Here is a 26,302-nt window from a genome sequence, read left to right as displayed (position 1 = left end):
GTAGATGAAGTTTATGTCAGGAATTATTAAATCCTCCTCTGAAAAGAACCAGTTTCCGTTTGGCTCCTGACTTCATGAGCACAGGGAACCAGTTCCCACATTAGGGAAGCACTCTGACTCGGATCAACGTTTCCAAAGGAGATCAATTTTAGCCATATAGGTTTGCTCGCTTTAAAACAGAAATGCTTTTTTCCCCCCCAGATGACTGAATATACAGGTTTCATTGTACAGACATAAGACCAAAAAAATGTACAAGACAGGGTTTGCCACCAGCAGCTATAGCCATATACTAAACTCCAAAGTTGACACAAACTGCGGGTAAAGCTTTAACTTTCTTCTGCCTGAGGAGGAACATTTGAAGATGCCTTACATGTGAAGAAGCTTTGGGGAAACTCAGTAACTGAGGAAAAAGAAAAAAAAAAAGAAATGGGATCAGAGTGAAGTGAAACTTCTTCTGATGCTCCTGTCTCTCTTCTTGAATCTTCGTGGAACAATAGCAAACTCTGAGTCTCTGTGACAAACATGCCGGCTTTTTGCTCTGCCATTAAGGACTCCAATAAACGCATGTTGGCGCAAATGGTATAAAATAATGTAAGTTCTTGCAAATTAACCTTTTTTTTAATCTAAAGAAGAGGATGTCAGCCTGATAGGTCGGCAGATGGGAGTAAATGATCAGAAAAATGTACTAAACAATTCTATTGTATGAAAATTGTATGAAATATTGGGCTTTATTGACCGAGAATGTGAGCAGGTCTAAATTAGAAAACAATCCTGTAATGTTAGGACAGTCAGGTACAAAATACCACATAATCACTGTCTCACTGAGGTAAAATAAAGTCACTGTTTCCCTGTCACTGTTTTGACATATTAAAAATAATTGACTTTCAGGTAAATAATGGAAAAAGCAGCAATCAAGGCCTGTTCAGGTTGTAGTTTGCTTTCACAGGTGTTTTTGGTGATTTAGCTCCAAAATCTTAGAAACCACCATCCTGGTCTTCTGCTCCTTCCCAAGATTCTCTCTCAAATTCAAATCAGGTCTCTTGTGGGGACCAGTCCCAAAAGAGCAGTGCTACTTCCAGTGTTAGTCAAATTAAAACATCATTTCAAACCCAAATCTGGAATGGGTTTGTATAATCTGGGATTTAACTGAATAACCTTCCGGTAGAATGAATGAAATACCAGTGCGTACATGACATGTACAGAAAAAAAACAACACAGTGGATAAATGTGTCTAAATATTTAACAATAGTTATTTGTTCAACTATGCCGAGTTCAAAATGGCATGACCTTTACTTTGACGTTCCACTTCAAAAGGTAAACCATCAGAAGGCTCATATGTTCACATGCACCTCTTATCAAACAGAAACTTCACACCGGATGACCGGCGGTCCTGCTTCGAGTCTCATTAGTTCCGGTGGAAATAACATGCTCTTTCATGTCTTCTCTTTTTTTTAGACTTCTCTACAATTATTGTAACACTTTGTAAAGCCAGTGGCTCAGATTCTAGACCCAGGCCCAAAGAGGTGGATTACAGAGGTGTTCGCACTTATTAGCTTCCCTCTTAAAGATGGCTTTGAGTTAGATTTCATGTGCTCACAACTTGAGAAATCATGTCAACAAAATAGCCATATCCATATCTGCAGTCAGAACAATAATTGAACCATTCAAAAACAGCTGGAACTGGGACAGAAGAGGATCACAGTTTATATTGCCAACACAAAAAAATAAAGGGCAAGAAAAGTGTGGGAAATGACATCTTAAAGTTTGGAAACAGCAGCATTTTTTTTTATATATTAAAATGATGCTACAGGAATAAAAGAGTCACTTATCTGAAGCGTTTTTACACGACTTAACGGGGACTGCCAAAATAATTTGAAGGCTGCTGGATGTATTATTACAAAGCTTTGACCTTCAGTCGGCTCTGATTCTGGCGATGTGAATGCCCAACCATGACCGAGTTGTTCCCGTCCACTGCAGAGCACATTTATTAAAAGGATCCGGGAGCAGTAACCGGGAGTTAGCATTGTCTCATTGTCCGTCTACAGCAGAACCGGGGAGCCTTTACAGTCCAACAAGCGCAACGTTTTTATAGGTTAGATTCTACAGTGAGGTTTTTATATGAGAAGATGTAATTAAGCTAATATACAAAACAAACAAAAAAAACTCCACATAAATGTTTTTTCAGACAAAATTTATTAATTTTTTTTTTTTATATGTGGGATGTGCCATTTTACACATTTCTTCAGCTAAAATCATCCCGTCTCATGATATCACACAGTGTACTCTTTGGTCCATTAACAATAGATACATTGAGCTGAAGTAGCATTTCAAGTATGTTTTATAGTGGATTTTGTTTTTCCTACTGGCAGGCCTAAAATACTGAAAATACACTTCTGATTATTTAAAAACTTCATACATTTCCTATTGAGATCATATCACATCAACCCTACATAAATAAAGTACAATGAACCATCAATTTATGAACAGGCACGGGCTTGTTACCAGAATCAAGGCAGACTAAGCTTTAAATGGTCAACAACAGACATTTTGCAGCTCACATCGCTTTTACAGGAGATGGCAAAAAAGTTTGGGACTGAACCGAAATTTCTGCTTGTGATAAACAGGGTCAGTAAGGGAGGGGGGGCTGAAGGGTTGTCCATCACTGTTATGAAGGAAATATAGTTTCAAACTTACATTTTGCAAGCTAGGATTACAAGTTTGAGCTGTTAATGTCATAAACGATAACGTTTGAACGGGTTAATATTCTTCCCGACAAGCTTTTGAAGACTTCTATTCTATATTTTTATTTGTGTCAGTGTATCAACATCAAAATACAAATTACTAAGTCTTTTACATAATTTATTTAATGAAATTTAACTTTTACATTGTTCCATTAGGAGAGATTTAGACTAAATAATATGAATGCATTATGAAGATGAAGAATTGTAAGCATACGCCTGTATCTGGAGTCTAAAGTTGAATTCTTTAATATGAGCCCCAGATATAGAGATGTGTTGTCAATGTGACATCCTGGTAGATCGAAGTTCAACATTCTTATTTTGAAAGAAGCAATTAAGTAGTTTACAGACTACTCTGTTTTATTGGGAGTCTAGGCAACACTTCTAAGTATACAATATGCATTTTGATTGGCTGACACCAACAAGAAACAGTTAAACAATAACGGACAAAATAAGAGCAATTCAAAAGCATGGTGAGAATACCACCACTGGAAAGAAGTTAGCTGCTATCGATGCTAATGTTGTCATACCCTGTGTATCTCCCAATGGGTGCAAAACCAAAGGCACATGTCCCAGTTTTTAATGAGATGAGACGAAAGATGGCTACCAATGACCTACATTTACTCTGTGGTAGTTACTTAAGGTAACTTTTCAAGAAAAAATATGATTCTTACAGTGGTTTTCATTAGTTAATACACAAAACGGAGCTCTTTAAATGACTTCCCTCTGCATTTAGACCAATATAAGTCTAAATCTTTCATATGTGAACAAGTCAAATATGGATTTAATTATGCTCAGAGTTTATGCGCATCTACTGCAGGACATGTCATCAGGGATCATCATTAGATCATGCTGTGTCATTATTTTTTTTTGTTTTTATTTTTCTATAAGTATGGTGAGACTGGCCCATGCCTGTTCATTAGCTATGTCACTTAAGGAAAATTTTGAAGAGATTGCTCGAACAGCTTGGTCACAGGGAGCCGTCCATACTCACCGATTGTGACCCCCAGGACACAAGGCAACTTGACAGCTTGATAGTGACTCAGTAAAAAGAGGAAAACAAAAACAGGCAGGTAGGCACCATGAGAATACCCAAAAAGCCAGGCTGCATGTCGATGAAGCCTGACCTGAATACCGCCGAGGCCAAGATGACTAATTGTTAATTAAGGCACAGTGATGAAAGGAGAGCTGAAGTGTAAATGAATGTGTCAGACTGAAGGAGCCCTCAGACACACCTTTTTACCCCCGCAAAGGAAAGTCAGCAGTATTCCAAAACTTGTGGGTGTTCTCGGGGGCCGGCTGGTTAATGTTTGCAGGGAAATTGAAATTCTGATAATGTTGGTGAAAAAAACAGAAGAGATTGGAAAATTGAAGGGAGAGAGTGAGAAAGAAAAAAACATCAAGATGAAGGAGGGGGATCAAGTATGAATCACTGGAGACAGAGGAGAGCTCGGAGGCATTTGGCTAAACTGTGTATGTCTTCGCTCAATGATGGGAAAATGAATTGTAGCTTAGGGCAAAAAAAAAAAGAAAAGAAAAAAAAAAGAAAAATCTGAGAAGATATCGGTGAGTTTTAAAGCTGAAAAAAAAGAAAGAAAAGACTCCAGCTCCTTTTATTAAAAACATTGTCCCAGACTTTTTCTGATGTTTGGTTGCTTTTTTTTTTTTTTCTTTTTTTGATGTTGTAATCCCAATCATCTCCCATTTCTAGGCTTTACCTTCTCCCAAGGCCTGGGGGCAGGACTGAGGCAGGTTGGAGGCAATGTCCCTGAGACTCTCTCTCTCCTCCCTTATCTCGTGGATGTCCTGCTCGATGAGGGACAGGCGGCTCTGCTGTTCTCTGGCAGCAGAGTGCAGCTTCTGGATCTTGGAGCCCAGCGCCGGGCTCTCCACGCTCCCACGCAGCATGCTCAGGCGGCGCTCCGTTTCGTTTAGGATTCGATGAAACCGCTCCAGAGGCACGCTCCCGTCTGGCGAAAAAACACACAGGAGATGGAATAGATGGAAAATGTGGAAATCAGAGGAGGATTTTTCTTTTTTTTTTCCTTTGTTCACTGATGGACTCCATGCAAATAATCTTGTTATTTTTGATTCAAATGGTGCGCGAGTCTGCATGATGACCTAATTACAGTGATTTGGTCATTATCCTCCCAGGCATGTTAACATGCTGACGATAAAGTGCCAAGTCCTGAGCTTTCTAGCTAATTCTACAACTTGGCATATGCGTTGCTGTGGAAAAAGCATTGGCGATTTACAGATTTCTTTTTAATACAACTAAATGTTTCAGATTATAAAACAAATCTTACTTAAGATCAAGATTAAATACAAAAAGATTGATCAGAATCAGAACCAGCTTTTCTTGACCGATATTAAATACACAAACAAGGAATAAGATGCACTCACAGCATACAAAGTAGAAATATAAGAATATTAAAGGAAACAAAGTAAGGTAAAGGAATATTACGTTGTTGTTGATACATTTTTTTAAATCAATTGATAAAGGAACAAATCTACCAAAACCAAACTGGAAGTGTGCAAAAAAGCACCCCACCCACTTTCTCAAATCATATGTTCACTCAGGTTCACCCTATAAATTTGGGTTAATTTAACTTTTCTCATCGGGCTTAAGAACTGCAGAATCAAGAAATCACCTAACTAGAACCTGTCTGACAACATGAAGTAGGCTAAAGGACCCCAAAACAGCAGCAGTTCAACCCCCGTCAAAGGCAAATGAAGCTTCGGCGCAAATTCAATTGGAAGACTCTTTAGCTTCACCTGCCTCATCAATCAGCGCGTCCCTCTCTTTACCCTGGAAATATCAGCGTTGGATCAAGCCTCGCTTCAACCAATCATTGTTCGAGCTCCAGTTGAAAAGGACCTCCTGGCCACGGCCTCCTCTGCTTACCAGCTGCGATCAACCCACCTCCGCCCCATCTCCACCTTCTGCTCCTGGCTCTCAGGCCACGTCCACTTCGATCGCTGCCACCAGTACAGGCCACGGGGGGATTACATTCCTATGCAGTATCAGGAATGTTTATCGAGCTTATCAAAGTTCCAGCTCGACATCCTCGGCCGGGGCCTGAAGGCCAAGGGACTTTAATGTTTATTTGTCATTAAACTTTTCTTAATCGCTTTCTTTCTCTGTCTGAGTCTCTCCAGATTGAATTCAAGAACACACAAGAGGTAAAGTCAGTGCCACCGTTCAGTCTGGAAACAGATATTTCTAAAGGGAAATGCATTTTCTGCAATAACAGAGCAGTGTTTCCTCTTTCCAAGGACTGAAAGAACTCAATGATGCCATTCTCTTCTTGTATCTCTAGTTTGGCGGTTCCTGCAGGTTGTTCCTGACAATATACTCTGCTGAATCCTTAAATATAAAGTAGCTGTGCTGCAGTGGGATAGAAATATCAAGACATCTTGTTATTTTTAAGTACGCAATGTCCTTGCCAGCAAGAACGTAGCCATTTTTTCTCACAGTAAAAGAACCAACTTCTCGGCTCTTGTTCGGTATGCATTGGCCTTTAGGCTTCGGGACTCCAGCAAACCTCAGTAAGAGCCTGTTATCCACAAATGGATAAAATATGGAGCAGTGGTGAGACTTCCCATGCCTGACCAGAAATTAAGATTACACCAAAAGTGCATCAACAACTTTTGGTGCTGATGCACTTTAGGGTTTTTTCGTCATAAAAATCCTAAACATTAAAAGCACTGAAGGCCTCAGTTAAGGCCAGTATTTGTGAGTCAACAATAACAAAAGATTGGTACACAACATCGAAGATGGGAGACTTCTTTAACATTTTCTCTTAAACTTAAAAATCATTGTATTGGTGCCTAAGGCACTTGGGTGAACATGTAGAACCTTTTGGAAAATCTCCTTTTTCATCCAGTGTAAAACTAATACGGTGTTTTAGAAAAAGATAATCATATATAAGTTTGCTCTGGCGACACTGTTGATGTGACAGACTTACCTATTTTGCTGATTAGTTCACTTAGCGTAACAGAATATGCCTCTAACTGGAGTTTAGCTGCTTCCATGTCATTCTTTATGCTGGAAAGTGACACTTCAGGCTAAACAGAAGAACATAAAATTATTACACTTTTTTTTAATCTTAAACAAGGGAGGAGATCAGTATGCTATCAGTCTAGGTAGAAACTAAACTGTAACTTGGAGGAAGACATTTTCCTGTCAAAATGCTCACCAGTTTAGAGTAAATGGGCAAAAAACACAAAAAGGTCCAGAAAGCAAATGACATTTCCAAGCAGCTTTAAAACCCAGTTTAATTACATCTCATATGACATTTCTTCCTCAATGCTTTCTAAAGTTCAATTTGAGTTTTAGTCAATGTTTGTCTTGTCTGGTTCCTTAAAAGTGATGTAACAACACATCAAGATGACAAGGTGGGACGATATACGACACTTCTTTCCAATAAACCAAATCTTATGGATTTATTTTGGCTTTGTTGGTTTGTTTTTATCTTGTGTAAAGCGCTTTGTGTTGCCACAAAAATACCAAAGACCGAAAACAATTGCATTCATGGTTTTAAAAACTTCTTATGAATAAAAATATAATATTCTCAACTTGCCCAGACTTTGACTGGGCCATTATAACAGATGAATGAAGAATGAAGATACTTTATTTGTTGGCCTCTCTTTGGCCACTTGACATAAAAATGGACAGATATGGAAAGACATTTACTGTATTTCTCTGAATGTTTACTTAAACTTACCTCTGATGGAATCATGGGTTTTTCTTTCACTGTTAGTAATTCTTGTTCTGACAACTTATTTAAAGCAGAGTCTATTTGTGAGTTAAGGTGAGAAGCTGCGGTCCTGGTATGCTTGGCTTGGGTCAGAATGGCTTTGGATCCCTGCAAACAAGATGCATAACATGTCTGTAAGGACAAGTTCAGAGTTTCAAGCCTAATGTTTCTACACCACTGCTGATTAAACTGCACTTAGGTGGAGTTTTCATATTGTAATTTGATTTCATAATTTTATATTATGAAAATTTCTAGTCCCAGGCAGGTTGAGGGTAACTTTGAAAACAAAATAAATGTCAATACCACCCAACTGAACAAGGCAACCCTCCACTCCAAACAAATCATAACAAACAGGCCCACATTTAGAAGTTAAATGTGTTCAAGTGTTTAAATCAGCTAAATTATTTCAGTCTAAAGTAGTCAGTTGTAAAACGAACAAAACAAGCCCATACCTTAGCCACATCGTGCGCCATTTCCTCTGCCTCCTTTGTGATGTTCCTTGTGAGGCTAGCGTTTTCCCTTGCAGGAGCTAGCATCTTCTCAATTTGCCTGACCTTCTTCCTGACCTCCGAAAGGACCTTTTCTTCCTGGGGTCTTTGCTTTTTTAACGCCGTCTTGGTCTGAGCCTGCCGGCGGGCCCACTCTTTCACCATGTCTGGAGATGTGAGAATCGACACGGGAAGAAGACAAGTTGTTCTTAACTCAACGCGGCGTAGATTCGAGGAGGTCGTCGTCTCTCGGTCGAGGACCGATCATTTCTGCGCACTCTGTTTTTCTTCAAGATCTTATCCCGGTTGTCTGATCAGAGAACTATCCTCTAATGTTCACTTGATTCATGTTTAATATTTCAGCCAAAAAAAAAAAAGACTTTGTAAAAAAAAAAAAAAAAAAAAGCTTTCCACCTCATTATACTTTCCAAGGGATATGCAAATATGTTCAGCCGTGGACAGGTTTTACATGTTGTTAGCTTGATATTTGACTTTTTAATTTAAGATGAATAATTCTTGAACATTTTATGAAGAAACAGTCTTACTTTCTACTTCTCTGTGGATGGTGATGACGTCTGACTCCACTTCTTTCCCCAACACCACTGATGTCAAAGCAGAAGCTTTTGCCTCCTGAACATTCCCTTGCAGCTGCACAACGTGAGCAAAAAAAAGTACATTAAATTGTGAAACAAAACCTAAACATGACACAAAATCTCCCCACGAGTCATGTTGATAAAACCTACTCAAATTAAGCTCTAGTTTGCAAGACAGCTGAGGTTTTCGTCTTTGCCGAAACACCAATTGTAAAAATTGTTCAAAGCAAAGTTTATGAGATGTGTCATAAGATGAATTAGCAATAAAAAACAAAGAGAAAACATGCTAATGTTAGCCTGTAGCATTAATTGTCATGCACATATTTTAGCACTCCTACACCCCGGCAGTATGCAGAAGTTTGCATACTGCAGGGGTGACTCCTCCTAAAAGGAAGAGTCACTCCTCCTTTTAAGAGGAGTGACTTCCTGTCACTCCCCCTAAAAGGAGGAGTGACAGGAAGTACAAGGACAAAATGGAGCTGCTTTCCGATTGGTGCAGAGTCAAGGACCAGCAAAAAGAGGTGGATATCGAGTTTAAGCAGCAGAAAATAGACATCCCACAGAGCTCTGCTGTTTGGCAATGGAAAGTGAAAGATAACCTAACCTAGAGGACAAGTACCAGGTGGCAGTGGAAGAAGGTGAAGCTCACACAAGTCTTCTCAAACTTACTCCAGAGTGTGGACTGGCCTACTTTCTGAATGAATGAGGTCAGAAGCTATTTCAGATTAAACAATGCGAGTTTATTTAAGACTAGTTTAAAGTGTCACATCAGAGATCACTTCCCTCCATAAATTAAAAATATCTGCTTTTAGCAAGAGAAACAGACACTGCTTTGTGCTGAGAGTCAAGCTAATCAAGCCAAGTAAAATTTTTCACCCTTACAAGCAAAATATTGGAATCCAACTTATTTTTTGAGGTTAGTCAATAACTTTCACATTCAAAAGAAAAAAGAACAACACATACTTACCATTTTAATTGCGTCTACTTCTTCAAGGTTTTTCAAGACTGTCTGCTTTACTGACCCCATCTCCTTGCTGATGTTACTGATGAGATTATCTTTGGTCTGAATTTCTTGGTCCAGCTCTACTGTCCATTTTAAAATGTCTTCACTCAACTGCACAGACAGAAAGCAACGTAGATAAGTGTACGTTTATTTGGAGATAAAATAACGAACCCGTTTTTCTCAAGAAGTTACATTATCCCACACCTGTGTTGTTACATTTGTAATCTGGAACACAAGAAAATCTGAAACTGAGCGTTTTTGGTTTGCAGTATTTTGTTTGATTGGAGATGCTGAAGAGGTTTGCCGCCTCCCCCGTCTGGAATAATGCGCACCCTTTGAGCAGCGGCCTCTGCCATAAATCTTCTCTTCTTTGCCAACTTAGTGTTCTTTGCATGCCAAATGTTAAATCAAGCGGAAAACTTAAATAACTGCCTGGTGGTCGCCTGCCTCCTCCGACCAGTCAAGTGTGAGTTTACACCCGTCTCTCCTACTGCAGCTGAACTATAATGAGCTTCAGCCTTTGTGAAACTGACCATTGTATAAATCCATATGCTAATACAAGTTTCAGCGAAATCATAAGAAACATATTTGCTATATTCATTTTTGTATCCAGTTTAATTTGATTTTCATTGTAGTTTATTATTAAAACTGCTATATATATATTTTTTGCCATTATCAGCCTCGGTGCTTTGGTTCTTTTCTAACCAAAAAAAAATTACACATAATTACAGTCCTCTGTATGTGCCAATAACAATAATTCACCCACTTGTTATATAAAAAAAATGCTTCCTTTCACACAATGTTCTTTATGAATTTTCCCATGAAATATTTTGACTTCTGGAAGAATGTTGCTTGTTTTCCCAGACATTTACATACAAAGTCCAACTACAAAGTGAATGCATCAGTAAGTGCCATGCTTCTGAGTTTTCTATATCTTCACCAAAGCACAATACTGCCACCACCACCACCATTTTGGGTGTAACGGCACCCAGATGTCCAGTTCCAGTTCTCGATGGCCAGTGCTCTGCATGTTGACCAGTGTCCTGCATGTTTTAGATGGATTTCTGCTCCAACACAGCTGATTCAAATCGTCCCAACTATTACCTCTGTGAATCGCAGTTCTTCCACTTCAACAGTATATCAGTGCAGTTAGCCTGACTTGTGCGTCTTTTATGCATTCCACCCATGTGGCCGTATAATCACACACACATTAGTCAACAAACAAACACTACAAATTCTAGGGCGTCTTGACTGACCTGTGCAGGGGAGTTGTCCAGATGTGTTTGGTTGAAGCCCGTTTGGTTCGTGTCTGATGCTGCTCTGGCATCCATCAGAGTCAGCTGATGCAAGGATGATGTGAAGTTACCCAGGGCAAGCTTGAAAGAGGCATCTTCTTCTACCAGGGTCAGATGTTTGGCTACAGTAACATTTAGCAGCACGGTGAGGTTTTCCTTCTGCTGCTGCATTCGGGTTATTCTGGCATGAGAGCAGGAGGGAAGGACGGCAGGTTAGTCACAAATAAGGCAGGAAAGCAAAAATGAGCTAGAATCAGGATGGCTGCATTCATTTGATGTGGGGAAATACTAAGTGATGTGCCGCGGGATTGACAGTGCCCCGTATTCCCTGCAAGAATTCAGGAGCTTTCACTGCAACATTTTGACACGGAAACCCTGTGCCTTTATTGATACTGACGATGAGGAAACTCCGCTCGCGATTCACATGTAAAGAGGAGTAAGGAGAGATTGACGCTGCGGAAAGAGCACACGATGAATAACGAAAGGTGTTGGACGCAGTGCAGGGGATGTTGACGTGGTCATTTATTATCATCTTCAAAGCTGTAATTACATCTAATCTGTTTTGCCTCACAAAAGCAGGTATACGCAAATAGAGCAGGGCGGCTAAGCATTCGTTGCCCCAGAAATGAATTAAAATGTTTGGCAGAGTGCAGGAATCTTGTAACATTCAGAATAGGTTGGGGCTTTTCACATGGCTGCATAGTTTTATATCTGAGCAAAAACAATGCAGTTCAGTTTCATTAAACCATAAAAACTGTGGAAAAGTTAATGACTTTCACTTTTAACAAAAAGCTGCATGACAACATTTAAAGCTTTATGCAAAGAAAATCAAGTTGCAGTGGATAACGCAGCATAAGTTAAATAAAATACAACAGAGCTGTGCTGTAAAGTAATTGTTTGATAAAATCATAAGCTACAAAGTTTGCAGCGTCCTTTGTCATCTACGCAGACCTGATAAGGCAAAGCTACTGGTGGGCTGAATTGCAACATAAAACAAGCTTTAAAGGGGAACTCAGACTCCATAATTATACTGAAACACCATGAACTTATTATTTGAATGCTTAACTGCTTTAATGTTTGGATCACCCTGTTCTAGAAAGTGAATTTAGCGAGGAAAAAAAACAACAAAAAAACCCCAAACAAATACAGTGTGTTTAGCCTGTAAACAATGATAGTAAGGTCAAACATTTAGAAAGCCTTTAAATGGACTACGTTGCATCCAGTATTACATGCATGCTAACCCCAGTGGGACATGTCTTTAATTTAAATCGTAAAGCTTTCGCAAGAGGAACTGGAAACTGCAGCAGTCTCGGTTTAATCAAAGAGATTTTTTTTTTACTGCAAAATACACACATTTCAACCATAGGAAATTGTTTTTCTTCGTTGGACACGCACAGAGTGATTTTCTGCAAATACGTCAAAATATGATCGGATTAAAATCAAGCTTTTGATATTCCTGTTTACCATTTAATGAGGTTTAGACCAGGGTTGTTTTTTTATGATTTCTGTATAAAAAATATTCCCTATCAGCCAAACAGTACATCTCCTGATTTTATACCATAATAACATTATTTCTATACATGCAACTTTGATTGCACTTAAATAATTTGAGTCGGCATGTGTGACAAATGCTCTGGGCTTGTGTGACTCTTTATTGCGGAACATTAAAACACAGAAGAAAAACGTTCCTGTTCCTGTGTTTTGCAAATTCATCGTTGCTTCCCGACCTGTCTAAAAATCTAGACTTTTATCATATCGTAACCTGGCTCCAAAACTTCTTCTTCTATTTACTTCCAAGATGCTTTTGATAAAACTGCAGGTGTTTCTTTAGGGAAAACAAAAACAAAAAACAATACCTCAAGTTTTCTAATAGCTTTTGTTCCTACTCTTAAGGGCTGCACCAAAGGAAACTTCAGTACTAGTTTGCATTTAAAATGCGTAGCACCTAGTTGATGAAAACAAAATGTTGTATTGTTTTGTAATTTAGGACAAATGCCATTACAACACATTGTCATTTTATAGCAGCAGCATGATCAAACACAACCTTTTCATCTAACATATGACTACATTTAGATATAAAAGCACCAATGGCAGAATTGATAGCACTTTTAATGATTTCTATAAACAATGCATGCAAAACATTTCCTTTTTATTAGTAATCCACGATTCGTAATTACTGTGGTGGTCATATTACAGACAGGCTCATTTATTCTAGCTACACTTCAAATTGGGGAAAGAACATATCATTCAAAAGTCATCAATACCTTGATAAGTCAAGAAATGATGAGAAGAAAAATGCAACTCATCTAAACTTGCCCATGTCTACAACCATTAGGACTGCAACAAACAAATCAGGAAGAGCACCAACAGTGAAGAGGGTGTGATAGGAAGTTAGAAATGTAGCTTTCTCTGAGAAAACTAGATCAATTGTTTAATGTGCGATTATATTACTGAGATCATTCATTTTCAGGCAACACAACCAACAACAACAATCTGAAACAAATAAAGTAATTCTACTCATAACTGTTTTCTCCTAAAATAAGCAAAGCACATAGAAACCACTGCATTCATGTTTTAATGGAAAATGAAAATAAAACAATGGAAAAGTTGTGTTTTTTGCTCATCTAGTGTTACCTTAGTGATTCCTGTTCAGTGATTCTGAAAAGCAAGAAACCCAAATGCCTTGAAGCAAAAAGTAGTGAAAGAAGTAGGTATGAGTTACATCCCTAATAATGTTTATTTTTTTATTATTATTTGACAATCCCCTTATTCAATATCCCAACTACTATCAGTATGTTTACCATTAGTGGAGGTAAAATTAAAACTTTTAAAAGAAATATGAATTATATAAATCTTTCTCCATATTAAATTATTATGAAAACATTCCAGTGTGCAAAGCGCTAGATTCGTTCACAGCAACTGCATGAAAACACAGTTTTTAATTGGTTTAATTTTTTTTTAAAATACAATCATGCTTCACAATTCAGACTTGGCGAGGCAGAAACCTGACGGTCTATTTTTAGAAACAGATTGAACACGTTGGTTCTTTTCTGGTTCGATAGCTTCCAAACAATAAAACGCCTCTGCTAAAGTATCAACACATGGGGAAATATGTGTGGGAAAAGCAATTTAATGGTGCCCATCTGTGCTAAAACTGCTCACTTTGCATCCTATAAAGTGCCTCTCACACACACGTGCGCGCACACACGCACGCACACACACACACACACACACATACGCGATGATGTGCAGCACCGCTCCAGCGATGAACAGAATTCTCCCGAATCAAGCTGACTCCCGTTAGGAGGGGGGTAATCAATTTTGAGCTCCTCGCTTCTTTGCTCTCATCATGGCCACCGGAGGGCTTTTTGCATCATTCTGTCTGGTGTTCGGGATAATCCTCAGAGCAATCACATGCTAGGAGATGCAGTGAGCATGCTGCAAATCCAAGAAAGCAATAGGCTTACAGCGGAGAGAAGCTGTCCCCCCTGTGACTAAATGTCTTACTCCTAAACTCCAGCGTGCTTTTAACAAAAAAAATAAAAAATAAAAAATTGCAGTGAAAGAGAGGGCTTTGGGCGATAATGCAAGGATAGGTACAGCTTTGTTGGAAATACAGTGCAAAAGCCAAAAAAATTCCAGAGAGCTGAGCGGCTTGTTGGGTTAATAAGTAACGACTGTGTTATGTGACCAACTTAAGCGTTGTCCCTGCTTGCGTTTCCTTTTTATGCTTGTGTGCGTGTGCGCGTGTGTGTGAGAGTTAATTTGGTTGTTTTTTGCTCACTGCTCTTTCAGATTCCTGGTGTACTCCTCTGTGGAGTTGTCCTGCAGTAGATCCATCAGGAAGCTGAAAGCCTGCTTTGACTCACGCACCGCCCTGCTGGCTACGGCCTCAATGCGCTCCGCCGTTTCACTGTGACTGCAAAGGAAAAAAAAATAAAAAGGAAAGAAAGAAAGGTGGACAAAGTGAAAACAGAAGGGAGAAAAAAAAGCATGCAGCGTAAAATAATAGACCATTACGACTGCCTGAGGTGAGGTGAAATAGATCTGAGCATTGATGCTTTCCCCCCACCCCACACACTGGATCTCCTGGCCAGGTTTCTGGAACAGGCATATAATAGAGCTGCGAGCTCCAAGTGGTCGAGAGCATCGACTCGCTGCGGCGTGACCGCACTGTGAGTGACAAGCACGAAAAAGCAGCCGAGCAGAGATCTGCAGATTACTGAAACAGACTCCGCTTTTAATTGACCACTGAAAGCCCATTGAACAGACTTACCTTTTCATTAGGACCTGGGAGTCGTTGACCATTATGCTCCATTTGTTGGGCGCTGACATGGCTTCAAAAGAAATGATCTGTGAAAACGATAGGGAGGGAAGGCAACACAGTGAGTGGGGTGAGGGTGGTCTGGCTTTAAACCACGTTTTACTTGATCATTTTAACAAAAGGAAAGAAAGTCTCGGGTTTCCTAGAAAACTTTTTGCAACGACCCAGTCTGTTTAAATACACACTAACCCGACACCGTGTTATGTCATAGACACGCATGTTCACATTCTGGTTAACAATTATACCAATGAAATGAGAGCGGTCCATTAGATTTGATCATCTACGTTATGAAGATGGAGTGCTGAAGTCTAAAACAGTTCAGAAAATGGAAGAAAAGAATATTTAGGTGGTTTTGAATTTGGTATTGTTGCGACTGCAAGATGAGCTGGTTTGTATGATTCAGAAACTGCTGACCTGCTGTAAGGTAAAGTAATTTCATTTATATAGCACATTTTCAGCAACAAGGCAATTCAGTGCTTTACATGAATTATACAGTAATACAACAAAACAACAAATCAAAGTAAAGCGCAAAAGAAGAAAAATTATGAAAAAATAAGTAGTCTGTGACTTTTAGGAGTTTCTCTGGATTCTAAGTTTGTTCCAATTCCTGAATATATAAACTAGATGTTCCTGTTATAAGTATAATTACTCCATAATCTATAAGCTAGAAGAAGTTTCTCTGGATAATAATAAACCAAGTGTTGGTCTAAAGTAATAAAAATGTTGGTTCTCTATAGATTGTCCTAAATGTTGATCTAAGGTAATAAGAATCTTCTCTAGATTAGTTTCTCTGGATTCTAATAAGATGTCAGAGGAGAATCTGCAGACTGATTTGACATTACTGGCAAGTGTACCTCAAATAATATCTCATTACATCTTTGGTGTGTGGCTTCTCGAAAGCCCAACACATTGAACCTTGAAGAAAATGAGCTACTGCAGAAAGACAATATCTTCCAGCAGGATGTTGTCATCTCAAACTAACTTCTTGAGCTTGACAATGAGTTCTCTGCACTGCAGAGCGCCATTTGGATGTGCAAACAAGAAGTCTGCAGGAACAGAGAGATGCTATCATTTCAATATAGAATCAGATGAGTGTTACAAAACGCCGCTGAATTTGTGCCACAGAGAACTAAGGCGGCTCTATGAAGGGAATAGGATGCAAGCCGGTACAAGTTGGGTGTATCTAATTAAATGGCCGGTAAGTGCACGTTATTAAAAATGACATACATATCCACTGAAGTGTTGTCCTAAGAAAAATGATGTCCACACGGCTGAATGCAGAGTCCTTTGACGAGTGACACCCAATTTGGAGGAATGCAAACAAACGGAGAGAACCGCAATTAACGCTGCTCAATTCTTTGCTCCTTTTGGAAGACTGCCTGTCGATTGATTATTAACCAAACAGCTGCTGCAAGTGATGAGAGCAACAGAGTTCCAGTTTGTCTGTGCAAGCACAAAGACGATCAGAAAAGAGGAAATTGCACTTTGGCTAGAAAAAGCTCACTGATCACTCTAAAGTCTAAATAAGAGGACAGGCGGATCCATAAAAGCTTCCTGCAAGCCCAGGGCTCACAAAGAAAGGCCACCAAATGTGAAAAGAACAAGTTGTTAATTTAGGAATCCATTAAAGACCGGTTGAATCTTTGCTTTTGGAGAAAGCCATTTAGGTGCGTCTATTGCTTGTTAAACTGAAGCGTTCCATAATCATAAGAGGGTCTAGATTTTGTCACATGTAACCTCAGAGTGTTTGCAAAACTCCAGTCTGATGTTAAACTGCACTAATCAGTATGACTCAGAATATTTTGATGCTTTTGTTGATTTATTTCAACTATCCTGCTTTGATAGTGGACTGATAATATAAGACTTAATTAATGAAAACAAAATAGGGTGAATATTTGGCTAAAATCAGCTATACAGGATAAAATATATAGATACACCCTCACTAATATTTGGATAAATGTCTCTCGGGAAGATGAAGAGAAGTAATTTTTGGAGCCATTAACAAGGTCTGGTTAATAGCCATTATCAACCGAAATGGTCTGATCTAAATCGGTTGGTTTTCCAGCAAGCACCACAAACTTTAAATGAAGGTTATGTTTGGACCACAGAAAACAGCGAATGTTAGCCTACTTAATCCACAAAAAAAAATAAAAATGTGTTTGTTTGAGGTCGTCTTTTTGTTGGAACACCATCTGCTTTCACCATCTAGCTTTTGGCTTTTAAGCCAAAAAAACCGCTTTTGTTCTAACTAAAAAGTCAGAACATTTTTAGGTAACTCTTCCTTCATTACTCCATGAATTCTGATGCATACATCAGCAGCGTGGGGAGCGACTCCGTGGGATTGTTCAGTCACCGCCATGCTTAAAAGCTGGGGCAATGTTCTTGGGAATGAATGTCCCAAAACAAACTCTCCTTTTGGTCATTATAGCTGAATTATCAACCGTCTAGTCAGACTATAAAACCTTTGTTCACAAGCCATTTGGTTTGTCTATGTAGGCAGCTGCAAATTATAATCTGGCATGATGGGGTCAATTTTGGAGAAGGTGCTTCTTTCACTGGTGTGAGCCGTTTCAACTCATGTTGAGATTCAGCTGGTTTCACTGTGGACAAGGACACAGGCGTCTGAGCATCTTAAACTTTGGGATAGGGTCACCCTAATCCTTGCAGGTTCTTGAGTTGGTAACATTATAATCTTTCAGTCAGATGATTGAAACATAGACGTGGTTTGACAATTATCCCAAACACCCATAAATGGCTTGAATTAAGCTTCCTGAATGGCTTTTCAAAGCTACAACAATAAACTTATTATTGATTTGTGGACTTTGCTTAGACAAGTGGATCAGTGCAAACATACCAACTAACTTAGTTAAACTCTACCAGTTTTGCCATGTGCTTGAAGTGCAACTTAATGGGAGAGATTCATCAGAATATCAGTAAAGGAGAGTGCATATAATTATGTAAGATTAATGCTATAATATGCACCCAACTTGTTTTCAAAATGTATTACAATTTTATGTCATTTGATAATTTTCTTCAAAAAAAAAAACATAAAAAGGGAGCAAAAATAACATAACATTTAGACTATTTTTGACCAGAAATATCTACTGTATAACTTTTGTTATCATCACTATTTATAAGTGAATGTATAAAGCTAGAGATAAGACTCATCACCTATTAGGAATTTGATCAGATATCGCTAAAAAAAAACAAACAAACAAAATCATATCTAGCGAAATGATAAATGCTCATTTTGCAAAACACTCATTTTGTCCCTCTTGGTCATGTATGATCTTTAATGTTTTTACTCCAGTTTAACTGTGGCACTCTCTCTAAAGTGTACATCGTGTCTTTAAACAATTTAGAGCTACTTCTGCAGTTAATCTGTTGCATCCATCCCAGATCCTAAATCCCCGCCGAGTGTTTACACACCTTGTTCCACTGAGGGCTTCGTTCTCTGCAGCTCTCCGTTTCCTGTTTGTCTCCTCATATATACACTCTTCACTTACTGCCATAAATCTCAAAGAAAGAATCTCTCTCTAAGAGGTCTCTTATCCAGTCACCTGCTGTGAACTGCTGGCACGTCTTGGATTTCGGACCCATCTTCCACCTCGCGAGAAGTGGTTTAGAAGCTATTACCCGTCCTCTGAGGCCTCTGCCAGACAGGCTTTTGTTGATGGGACTTTTTCTTTTTTTGCTGTTTGTATTCCAGCATTTTTTTGTTATGTTTTAAAAATTGATGAAGTTGCTTTTCTCTCAGTGAACAAAGCTTGATGTATTGATTTTCTGATGCCACACTCAATTTCGGTCTGCCTGATTGTACTTTGGATACAACTGATTCAGTTGTATCGAAAGTGTTTTGGAGGGCAATGCAGCCTTTAGAAACTGTCAATACACCTGTAATAGGACAGAGGAGTCCCGGCTTTTTGTGGAATAACAATAGAACTTCGGACATTTTCACTTAAATCTGGCACCATATATATATATATATATATATATATAAACCATAAACCAATGCATCCTTTAAGTTTTTGCTAAAAAAAAAACTAAAAAAAAGTGCTTACCTTAACTTACCTGAGTAAGGTAATCCAATCTTTGGTCTTTGCCAGTGCTAAAAGGTAGCCTCTCTTTTTTTTTCTTCTTAGTTTGTTTTCTCTTTGCACGCTCTTCGTTTTGCTTTTTCACCAATTTATACTTTTATAAATTATTTATACTAGAACGTCTAATTTGTTCTTTAGCAGTTACTTTGGCAACACATTAAAAGTAATTATCTAATATCTACTAACGATCTGTTTTAAGGAAATGTGCCAAGAAGACCATAACATTTAATGTCAATGAGGTATATAGATACATTTAATTAAATTAGAATTAGTATTTTTCAGGTTATTCCCAGTTAATAATAAAAAATTAAAAAAAACCTTCCATAACCAACATCACAAGCATCTAGTAGATAGATGCAAAACGGTTAACACAACATGGATGTAGGTTAGCACAAGATGTGAGCAGGAAGAGTGGGTATGACTCAGCAAATGGGTGAACTGACCCAGATGATTTCCATTAATCCCAGTGTTAATAGTGTAGAGATCATGAATTGTTTTAGTTTAGCCTTTTCATGCATGAATTATTAAAGCTTCACATCAGATCTCAGCCCTCAGTGTTGTCAATGTTCCCTAGAAACTAAATGCAAGCAATTCAATATAAGCATGAACTCTTTAAAAGGGACATTTATAAATAAATGCTGTGTATGACAACATAGTGGAAGGGTGGGGCAGTGAGCCAATAGTTACGTCTATATACTCCACCCATGGTGACGCAGCTGTTTCCTCAGTATTACAAATTGCTGATACTGGGCATGTGTGTCACCCACCACATTGTCCAGGTCCAGCGTTGCCTGCTTCAGCTGATCCCCGGATGCCCTGATCATCAGCAGGATTTTGGTGAAGGTTTGACACGCTCCTGTGCTTCCCTCATCCTTCCTCTCATCCTTCCTCTCGTCCTTGTCTTCCTCCTCCGTCATGCTGATGCTGCAGTTCAAAGCGAATGTAATGCCATGGAGCTGAGCTGAAAGTGCGCCTGCTGAAGCTTCCAGCAAGGAAAATTGTTTTATGAAGGCCTCCCGTGCCTCTGGAAGAACAAAGCAAATAAAAACCGCATTAAGCCTTTCATGGATTATTTCACAGAGAATGTTATTCTTCCCGTACTCTTTGTAGCTCGCAACTATCTTGCTCTCTAAACTCTCATTTACCGGGGTAATTCGTGCAAGGACTCTCATCCTTCCTGCCTAGCCGCTAGAGAGGAGACAGGGGAAAAAAAAAAAAAGCATGTGGGAGTCTGTCCAAATTCCAACACCTCTGTCACACTCGCTTTGCAGTTTATGAGGATAATCTGGCTGACCGTTAAAGCAAGTAATTGGGGGTGAGTCCAATCAGTACAATATGTGTCGGTTGTTGCTTTATTCTATCTTTGTCTTATGAATTGAAACTAAATAAGTGTGTGTCCCAGCATGGGTTGTTTTGGTGCCCACACGTAGAGGCCGTGGCTCCCACATGCATTATATTATTATCAGGCCACCCAGCGTCTTAAAGAGCATGGCTGGAATGTGTGGCGTGGGCGTTAGGATTTGTTCAACAACTGTTATCAGGATTGCAACTATAATCATTATAAACTAGGGATTAGAGATGCACTTTCTGTCATATCAATAGGGATTAAGTTAGTCACATGGTGCCTTGTTTTATATTGTTATGCTTTGTCTCCATTTGGCTTGTGCAGCTGAGCCTGTAAGCCTTGTTCCCCTCGAAAGATAATGAGGATATATCAGCATTGTGTTAAAGTAATTGGGAGAGGTCGGGTATTGTTGCCTGCTTCCTGATTTAATCGCTTTGTTGTGCCTCTCGTGCAACGCCGTGGCGGGAGGGGTGGGTGGGGGGGGCGCGCGGCGAAAAGCCAGGGGTGGCGTCACGTCAGATGTCTCGGCCACACTTCCCGATCGCCTGTGCGCTCATATGGTTATCGTCTCCCAGGCAGGAATGCGCCGCATCAGACACAAAGGGGAACAGGCTAGAGTCGTGTTTCACAAGGCGAACGCCAGCATGTGTCTTGAGAAGCGATGGACAAAAGACGGTGAGAAGGAGGATAGAGAGGGGGGCTGGGGGGGCATCAAAAGGAGTGAGCAATTATCTCTTGCTTTCTTGCTGTTGTACCTTGGAAGGCCAGAAAATCCTCCAGCGCGTTGGGAAAAGTATCTTCCCTCTGGTGCTCCCCTTCGTAAAGCCCCGTTGTGGCGTACTTCAGTGGGTGGTGGCGCTTCCCAAATCTGCCTCGGCAATCAAAGTGAGCCAGCAGCTTGTCCAAATCCCGAAGACGAGTCTGAAGCTTTTCGGCCTGTAACAACATCATGATTTTAAAAGAATCGGAGGGAGAGCAGGCTTTTTTGTTTAAAAAAAAAAAATAAAAAAAAGGCGTGAAAAATAAAATAATGTGGCTCTAAAATATCTGTATTCATTTATTCAGATGCAAAGATTGAGATGTGACTTCAATTCTTAGTACACCAACACATGAAAATGTAGTATTTCAACAAAAGCAATGAATAAATGAATATCAACAACACGATAAGGGATGGAAAAGCGTCTTCCTATCTGGATCCTCTCGCTGTTCTGTGTGCCATAGGCAGAGGAGGAAAGCATTGCGAGAGATAAGTAGATTAGACTTTGAGAGAATGAAAATCAGGTCTGAAAGTGAAATGAAAGGGAGGTGATTGGTCCTGGCAGTTAAACAGTCACAGATTTATTAAACGTTGGTGTGATCACACGTCTTTTTAAGGGGGAAGGTGTGCCATCAGTTGCCCACAAGACCTATTTGATTATCAGCTGTGCTTTCTGCTAGTTAGTAACCAAAGTCTCTGCCAGGTGATAGAAAAAAAAAAAGAGTCTGCAGATTTGACTCTTGGCTCTAGATAACTCTTATTTTCTGGGTTTGATAATCTTTTCAATGAATACGAAGGAAATCATTGAAAGAAAGCTCATAAGAAGTCCCAGTTGATGTTTGTGAAAAGTCATGCAGGGGTCACGTCAAATATATAGAAAACAGACCAAATCTAAAGTATTTGACCCATAGCGAGATGCCACGTTACTGAGAGTTAGGGTTGATGAGTAGATTGATAGAGCTGAAATGTAGGGTAAACTTGGAAGAAACCCTTTGAGAGGTTGATATTAGCTTGACATCGATCTCGAACATACGCCCTGAACTACAGCACGACATGTTAGATCAAAGCATATGGATCTTAACATATTGCAGCGAATCAATGCTCCTCAAAGCACTGACCATTTAAAGATTCTAATCACTAGTTTGCGATGACCTAATATGAAACTCTTAAAACACAATGATTATTGGTTTTTGTCAAGAAATGAAAATGTTCTTGGGGTACGAAGGATTTTGCAAGGCCGTGATGTTACTCCCTTTCTCCGTTTTATGTTTTATCCAAAGGGGGAAAAAAATGTCAGCACCAAGATAGGGAGACAAAGAGGGCGACCGGTGGGAGGGAGATGGGATGTTAGAGGACAGGAAGAGTAATTGCAAGAGTTCAGAGAAGACAAGGGTTGGGATGTTCACTGAATTGCTAACACCGTGGAAGCCGCCGCATGCATTCGCACAGGAATGGTGATGGTCCGGCGAGGACGTCCAGCTACTGCTGCAAGGGGGGAAAAGAATAAGCGCAGGAAATAAAGGCAGAACATGTTAAGAGGTATTGGATTCTCCTCAGAAGGGGAATCCAGGGACACACATGGAGTCTTGGAGCACCGAATGCGGGATGCAACAGATCCAAAGGGACAGAAAGGAGCGCAGGAGATCATTAGGGCAAATGTCCCTTTCTATTTCAATGCACACCCACTGTATAACTGCAATCTCCAAAATACAAAGGAGCCATACGGCTGTCAGGAAGGTCTGCAAAGGCGGCGTGCTCCGAGGGAATGTGATATTTAGAGGGAAGAATTGTACCTTGTGAAAGCAAGAAGGCAAGAAACACCATGTAGGTGTGAAACCTATTTATATACATCAGTGCAGCAACCAAGTGTTTAAGACAAAATCGAAAACCCAAAATGAGACATTAGGAAAAATGGATAGATGAAGCAAACAAAAATGCATGGCACAGGGAGAGCTACTTACACAAATCAGGTCATTTACAGTAGAATTTGGTAACGCCAAGCCTTTTTTAAATCCCACAGTGGGGAAATTCACTTGTTACAACAGAACAGTAGCTAACTATGCCCCAATGTATATGGAAATATCTCGAAAGTCAATATAAACAACTCTATATCAACAAAATGCATTGTTAAAATAAATATAAACTAAATAAATACAGAATATGTTCTGTTGCATGGAGATTGCACAACTTTACAGAGCTCACATGAAGTTAGAATAAAAAGCACATGCTATTTGTTGCATGTGAAAAAGTGACAAGTCACTGAAAACAGTTACACTAAGCCTAACAGTCATGTTTTAAACCTGTGGGAAGAAGTCAGAGTACATGGAGAGAACCCGCACAGAAACTCTGACAGAACATGCAAGCGCCATGCAGACAGAGCCCAGGCCTGGATCTGAACCCTTTCCATTAAAACCGCATTTGAAATTCACTACATTCCTTCACCAGGGTGATCAGAACAGAAATGATCTTCAACTACAGATACTCACATGTTCTTTGACGAGGCCGTAGCAAACTGGGCACTCCTCACACTGGTGGGTGGCTCGGTCATAGAAATAATTCAGCTCACATTTGTCGCACTTGTGACCCACGAAGCCGCGGCGGCACTGGCAGGTGCCGTTGCCGCGACACTGCATGGAAGCGGAGCCCATCGGGTCACAGTTACAGGCTGGACGAAGCGGGTTTAGATGAGAAGGGGAGTTGGGAGGCGAGGGTAAACAATTTACGAGTTAGAGAAAACTTTCAAGTGTGATCTGTACTGAACGTATTAGACCAGGGCATGGGGGGCAGCTGCAGTGCCTGATGTAAGGTAGCGTACCTCTGCAGCCTTGTGAGGAGAATCCGAAAAAGCCCACACGGCATGAGCCGCACAGGGTCCCGTCCACTCCTGCGCGACACAAGCACTCCCCCGTGGCTGGATGGCAGGCCATCGACAGCGAGCCGACCGGGTTGCATTTACACCTGGTGAAGGCAGGACGATATCTCAATGGCAGGTTCAATGCATAATCTCTCATACAGACCTTCTCTCAGATGCGGTGGGAATCCATTTACCTTTCGCATCCTATGCCAGGCTGAAGGTCAAAGAAGCCGACTTCACAGTGGCTGCAATCTCGCCCAGTCACATGAGCGAGGCAACGGCAATTTCCTGTCGCGGGGTGGCATTCGTCGACAGGCCCCGAGGTTCCTGCAGCGCTGCAGCGACATGCTGGGGAAGAACAAATAAAGCATTTTTATAGTTAACGTAAAGATAATGTTATATTGTTGACAGCTTAAATTTGCATGCGTCTCCCTTTCGTATGGGATATGTTATTAGTTTTATCTCATTTGAGTGCTGGAGGGAGAATTAGATAAAATGACAGACAGGAGCATGGAAATTCAAGCATCCCTCTGCAACATTGTTCTGCCGGATAAATTCAACTGGGGATTACAGGTAGGAGAAAAATAGGAAAAAGGAATATGAAAGTGGAAGAATGAACACCTCTGCTGTGGTACTTTGGGTCGTTTCCTGCCTTTGTAACTTTATTTAAAGTTCAGTCACTGATTTTCTTTTTTTACCTTTTAACAATTCAAGGACTTTTGACTTTTTTTTTTAAGTGATCCAACTCTGAAACATTTGCTCATCTTATTTGAAACTTTTGCCTTTTTTTGTAACCTCGAAAAAAAAAAAAAAGAGTGTGCACCCATACACCCAAAATGAATGCTTCAAATAGATATTCCTGCATTCCTGTCGAGAGAAATACCTGAATCCCAGCACCACTGATTATATAAGAAGTAAAACTTTATAAACCTTCTACTGCAGTGTGATGGGAACTTCTTTTTCTTGAGGAGTTGCGGTGTAAAAGAAAACTGCTAACAGACATGCTCAAAAGTCTTAATTTATGACAAAATTCTTCTCAGTTTTCTTTAAAACATTTAGAAACTGAGTTTTGAGGACTTTGATATCTTTCACGGTTCTACACCAGGTACACTCACAGTTGTAACTTTGTACATCCCTGTAGATAGTTGTAAGTTCATTTACCATAAATCTGCAACATTGACAGGATTTTAGATATTGTTGCAAGGGTAGTATGAAACGTATAGTGGATTTTTCTCTGAACCACTCAAAGTCAGAATTATACACACATAACACAAAAATATCTGTATAAATGTATTTTTGCCAAGTTGCAGGGAAACTACTTGTTCTTTGTAGCCACAAACAAAGTTGAATATTTGACCAATTGTACAATTAAAAACCACATAGCTTGTTTAAACGGGTTGGTTTTAAGGCACAGAGTCAACCTTTAGAAAGGTATGCACTGAGATGAAAAATTGGGGCAATATCCAATATTAATATTGCTGTTATGTCTATTTTATATATATTTTACTGCCCTATAAGCAACCGACCCGCTGACTTCACCACTGGCTCTCTGCTTCAGTTCCCCTCAATCCTGTACTGCATCACTATCACCATCACATGTTCAAAGAAACACCATGTGACCAACATCCTTCCCCAGAAAAAAAATTGCAGAAAGATGGAAAGAAATATTGGCCCAGTTGAATTGCTCAAACTGACACCGTTGTATTAAAAACGACTAATATTGGCCGATTTGGATGTTAGTGCCGATACATATCACGCATTCCTACAAAATATGCTGTTGCAAAACAACTCAGGAACTACTAAATCTTATGCCTGAGATCTTGGAACATCAGCGTGATTGTCCACGGTGAAGCAAGTTTAACATCACAAAATACTGAGTCGGTGTTAACTAAGAAAGAACTCCCTGCTTCAAACTGCTTCAAGCATGACTGACATTTTTCCACATAAAAAAGTTTAATCCCTTCTGGAGAAATCAGGACAAGGATTGAGGTGTTTGCCTAAGTCCAAACTTTGAATGTAGTTGGATGTTCCATCAATGTAATGATCTC

The 26,302-nt window shown here is 39.7% G+C and overlaps 1 protein-coding gene across 1 annotated transcript in view; it reads right to left on the bottom strand.

The window, feature by feature from the left end:
* Positions 1-2,174: 2,174 nt before the first annotated feature.
* Positions 2,175-26,302, bottom strand: part of lamc3 (laminin, gamma 3) — a 147,251-nt gene continuing 123,123 nt past the window's right edge. Inside the window, exons 15-28 of the mRNA XM_008423622.3 lie at positions 24,449-24,602; positions 24,216-24,358; positions 23,887-24,065; positions 21,399-21,579; positions 20,066-20,322; positions 15,154-15,230; positions 14,662-14,796; positions 10,839-11,058; positions 9,547-9,693; positions 8,532-8,634; positions 7,951-8,153; positions 7,466-7,606; positions 6,707-6,806; positions 2,175-4,708 (exon numbers count right to left, since the gene is read on the bottom strand). Of these exons, the coding sequence (XP_008421844.2) occupies positions 4,446-4,708; positions 6,707-6,806; positions 7,466-7,606; positions 7,951-8,153; positions 8,532-8,634; positions 9,547-9,693; positions 10,839-11,058; positions 14,662-14,796; positions 15,154-15,230; positions 20,066-20,322; positions 21,399-21,579; positions 23,887-24,065; positions 24,216-24,358; positions 24,449-24,602 (2,303 nt within the window). The 3' untranslated portion in view covers positions 2,175-4,445. The remainder of the gene's footprint in view (positions 4,709-6,706; positions 6,807-7,465; positions 7,607-7,950; positions 8,154-8,531; positions 8,635-9,546; positions 9,694-10,838; positions 11,059-14,661; positions 14,797-15,153; positions 15,231-20,065; positions 20,323-21,398; positions 21,580-23,886; positions 24,066-24,215; positions 24,359-24,448; positions 24,603-26,302) is intronic.

This window comes from Poecilia reticulata, chromosome 12, assembly GCF_904066995.2.
Source record: "Poecilia reticulata chromosome 12, P_reticulata-male-v2, whole genome shotgun sequence".
Taxonomy (NCBI): Eukaryota; Metazoa; Chordata; class Actinopteri; order Cyprinodontiformes; family Poeciliidae; genus Poecilia; species Poecilia reticulata.
The sequence above is the reverse complement of the archived record's forward strand: the minus strand, read 5'-3'. Positions and strand labels throughout refer to the sequence as shown.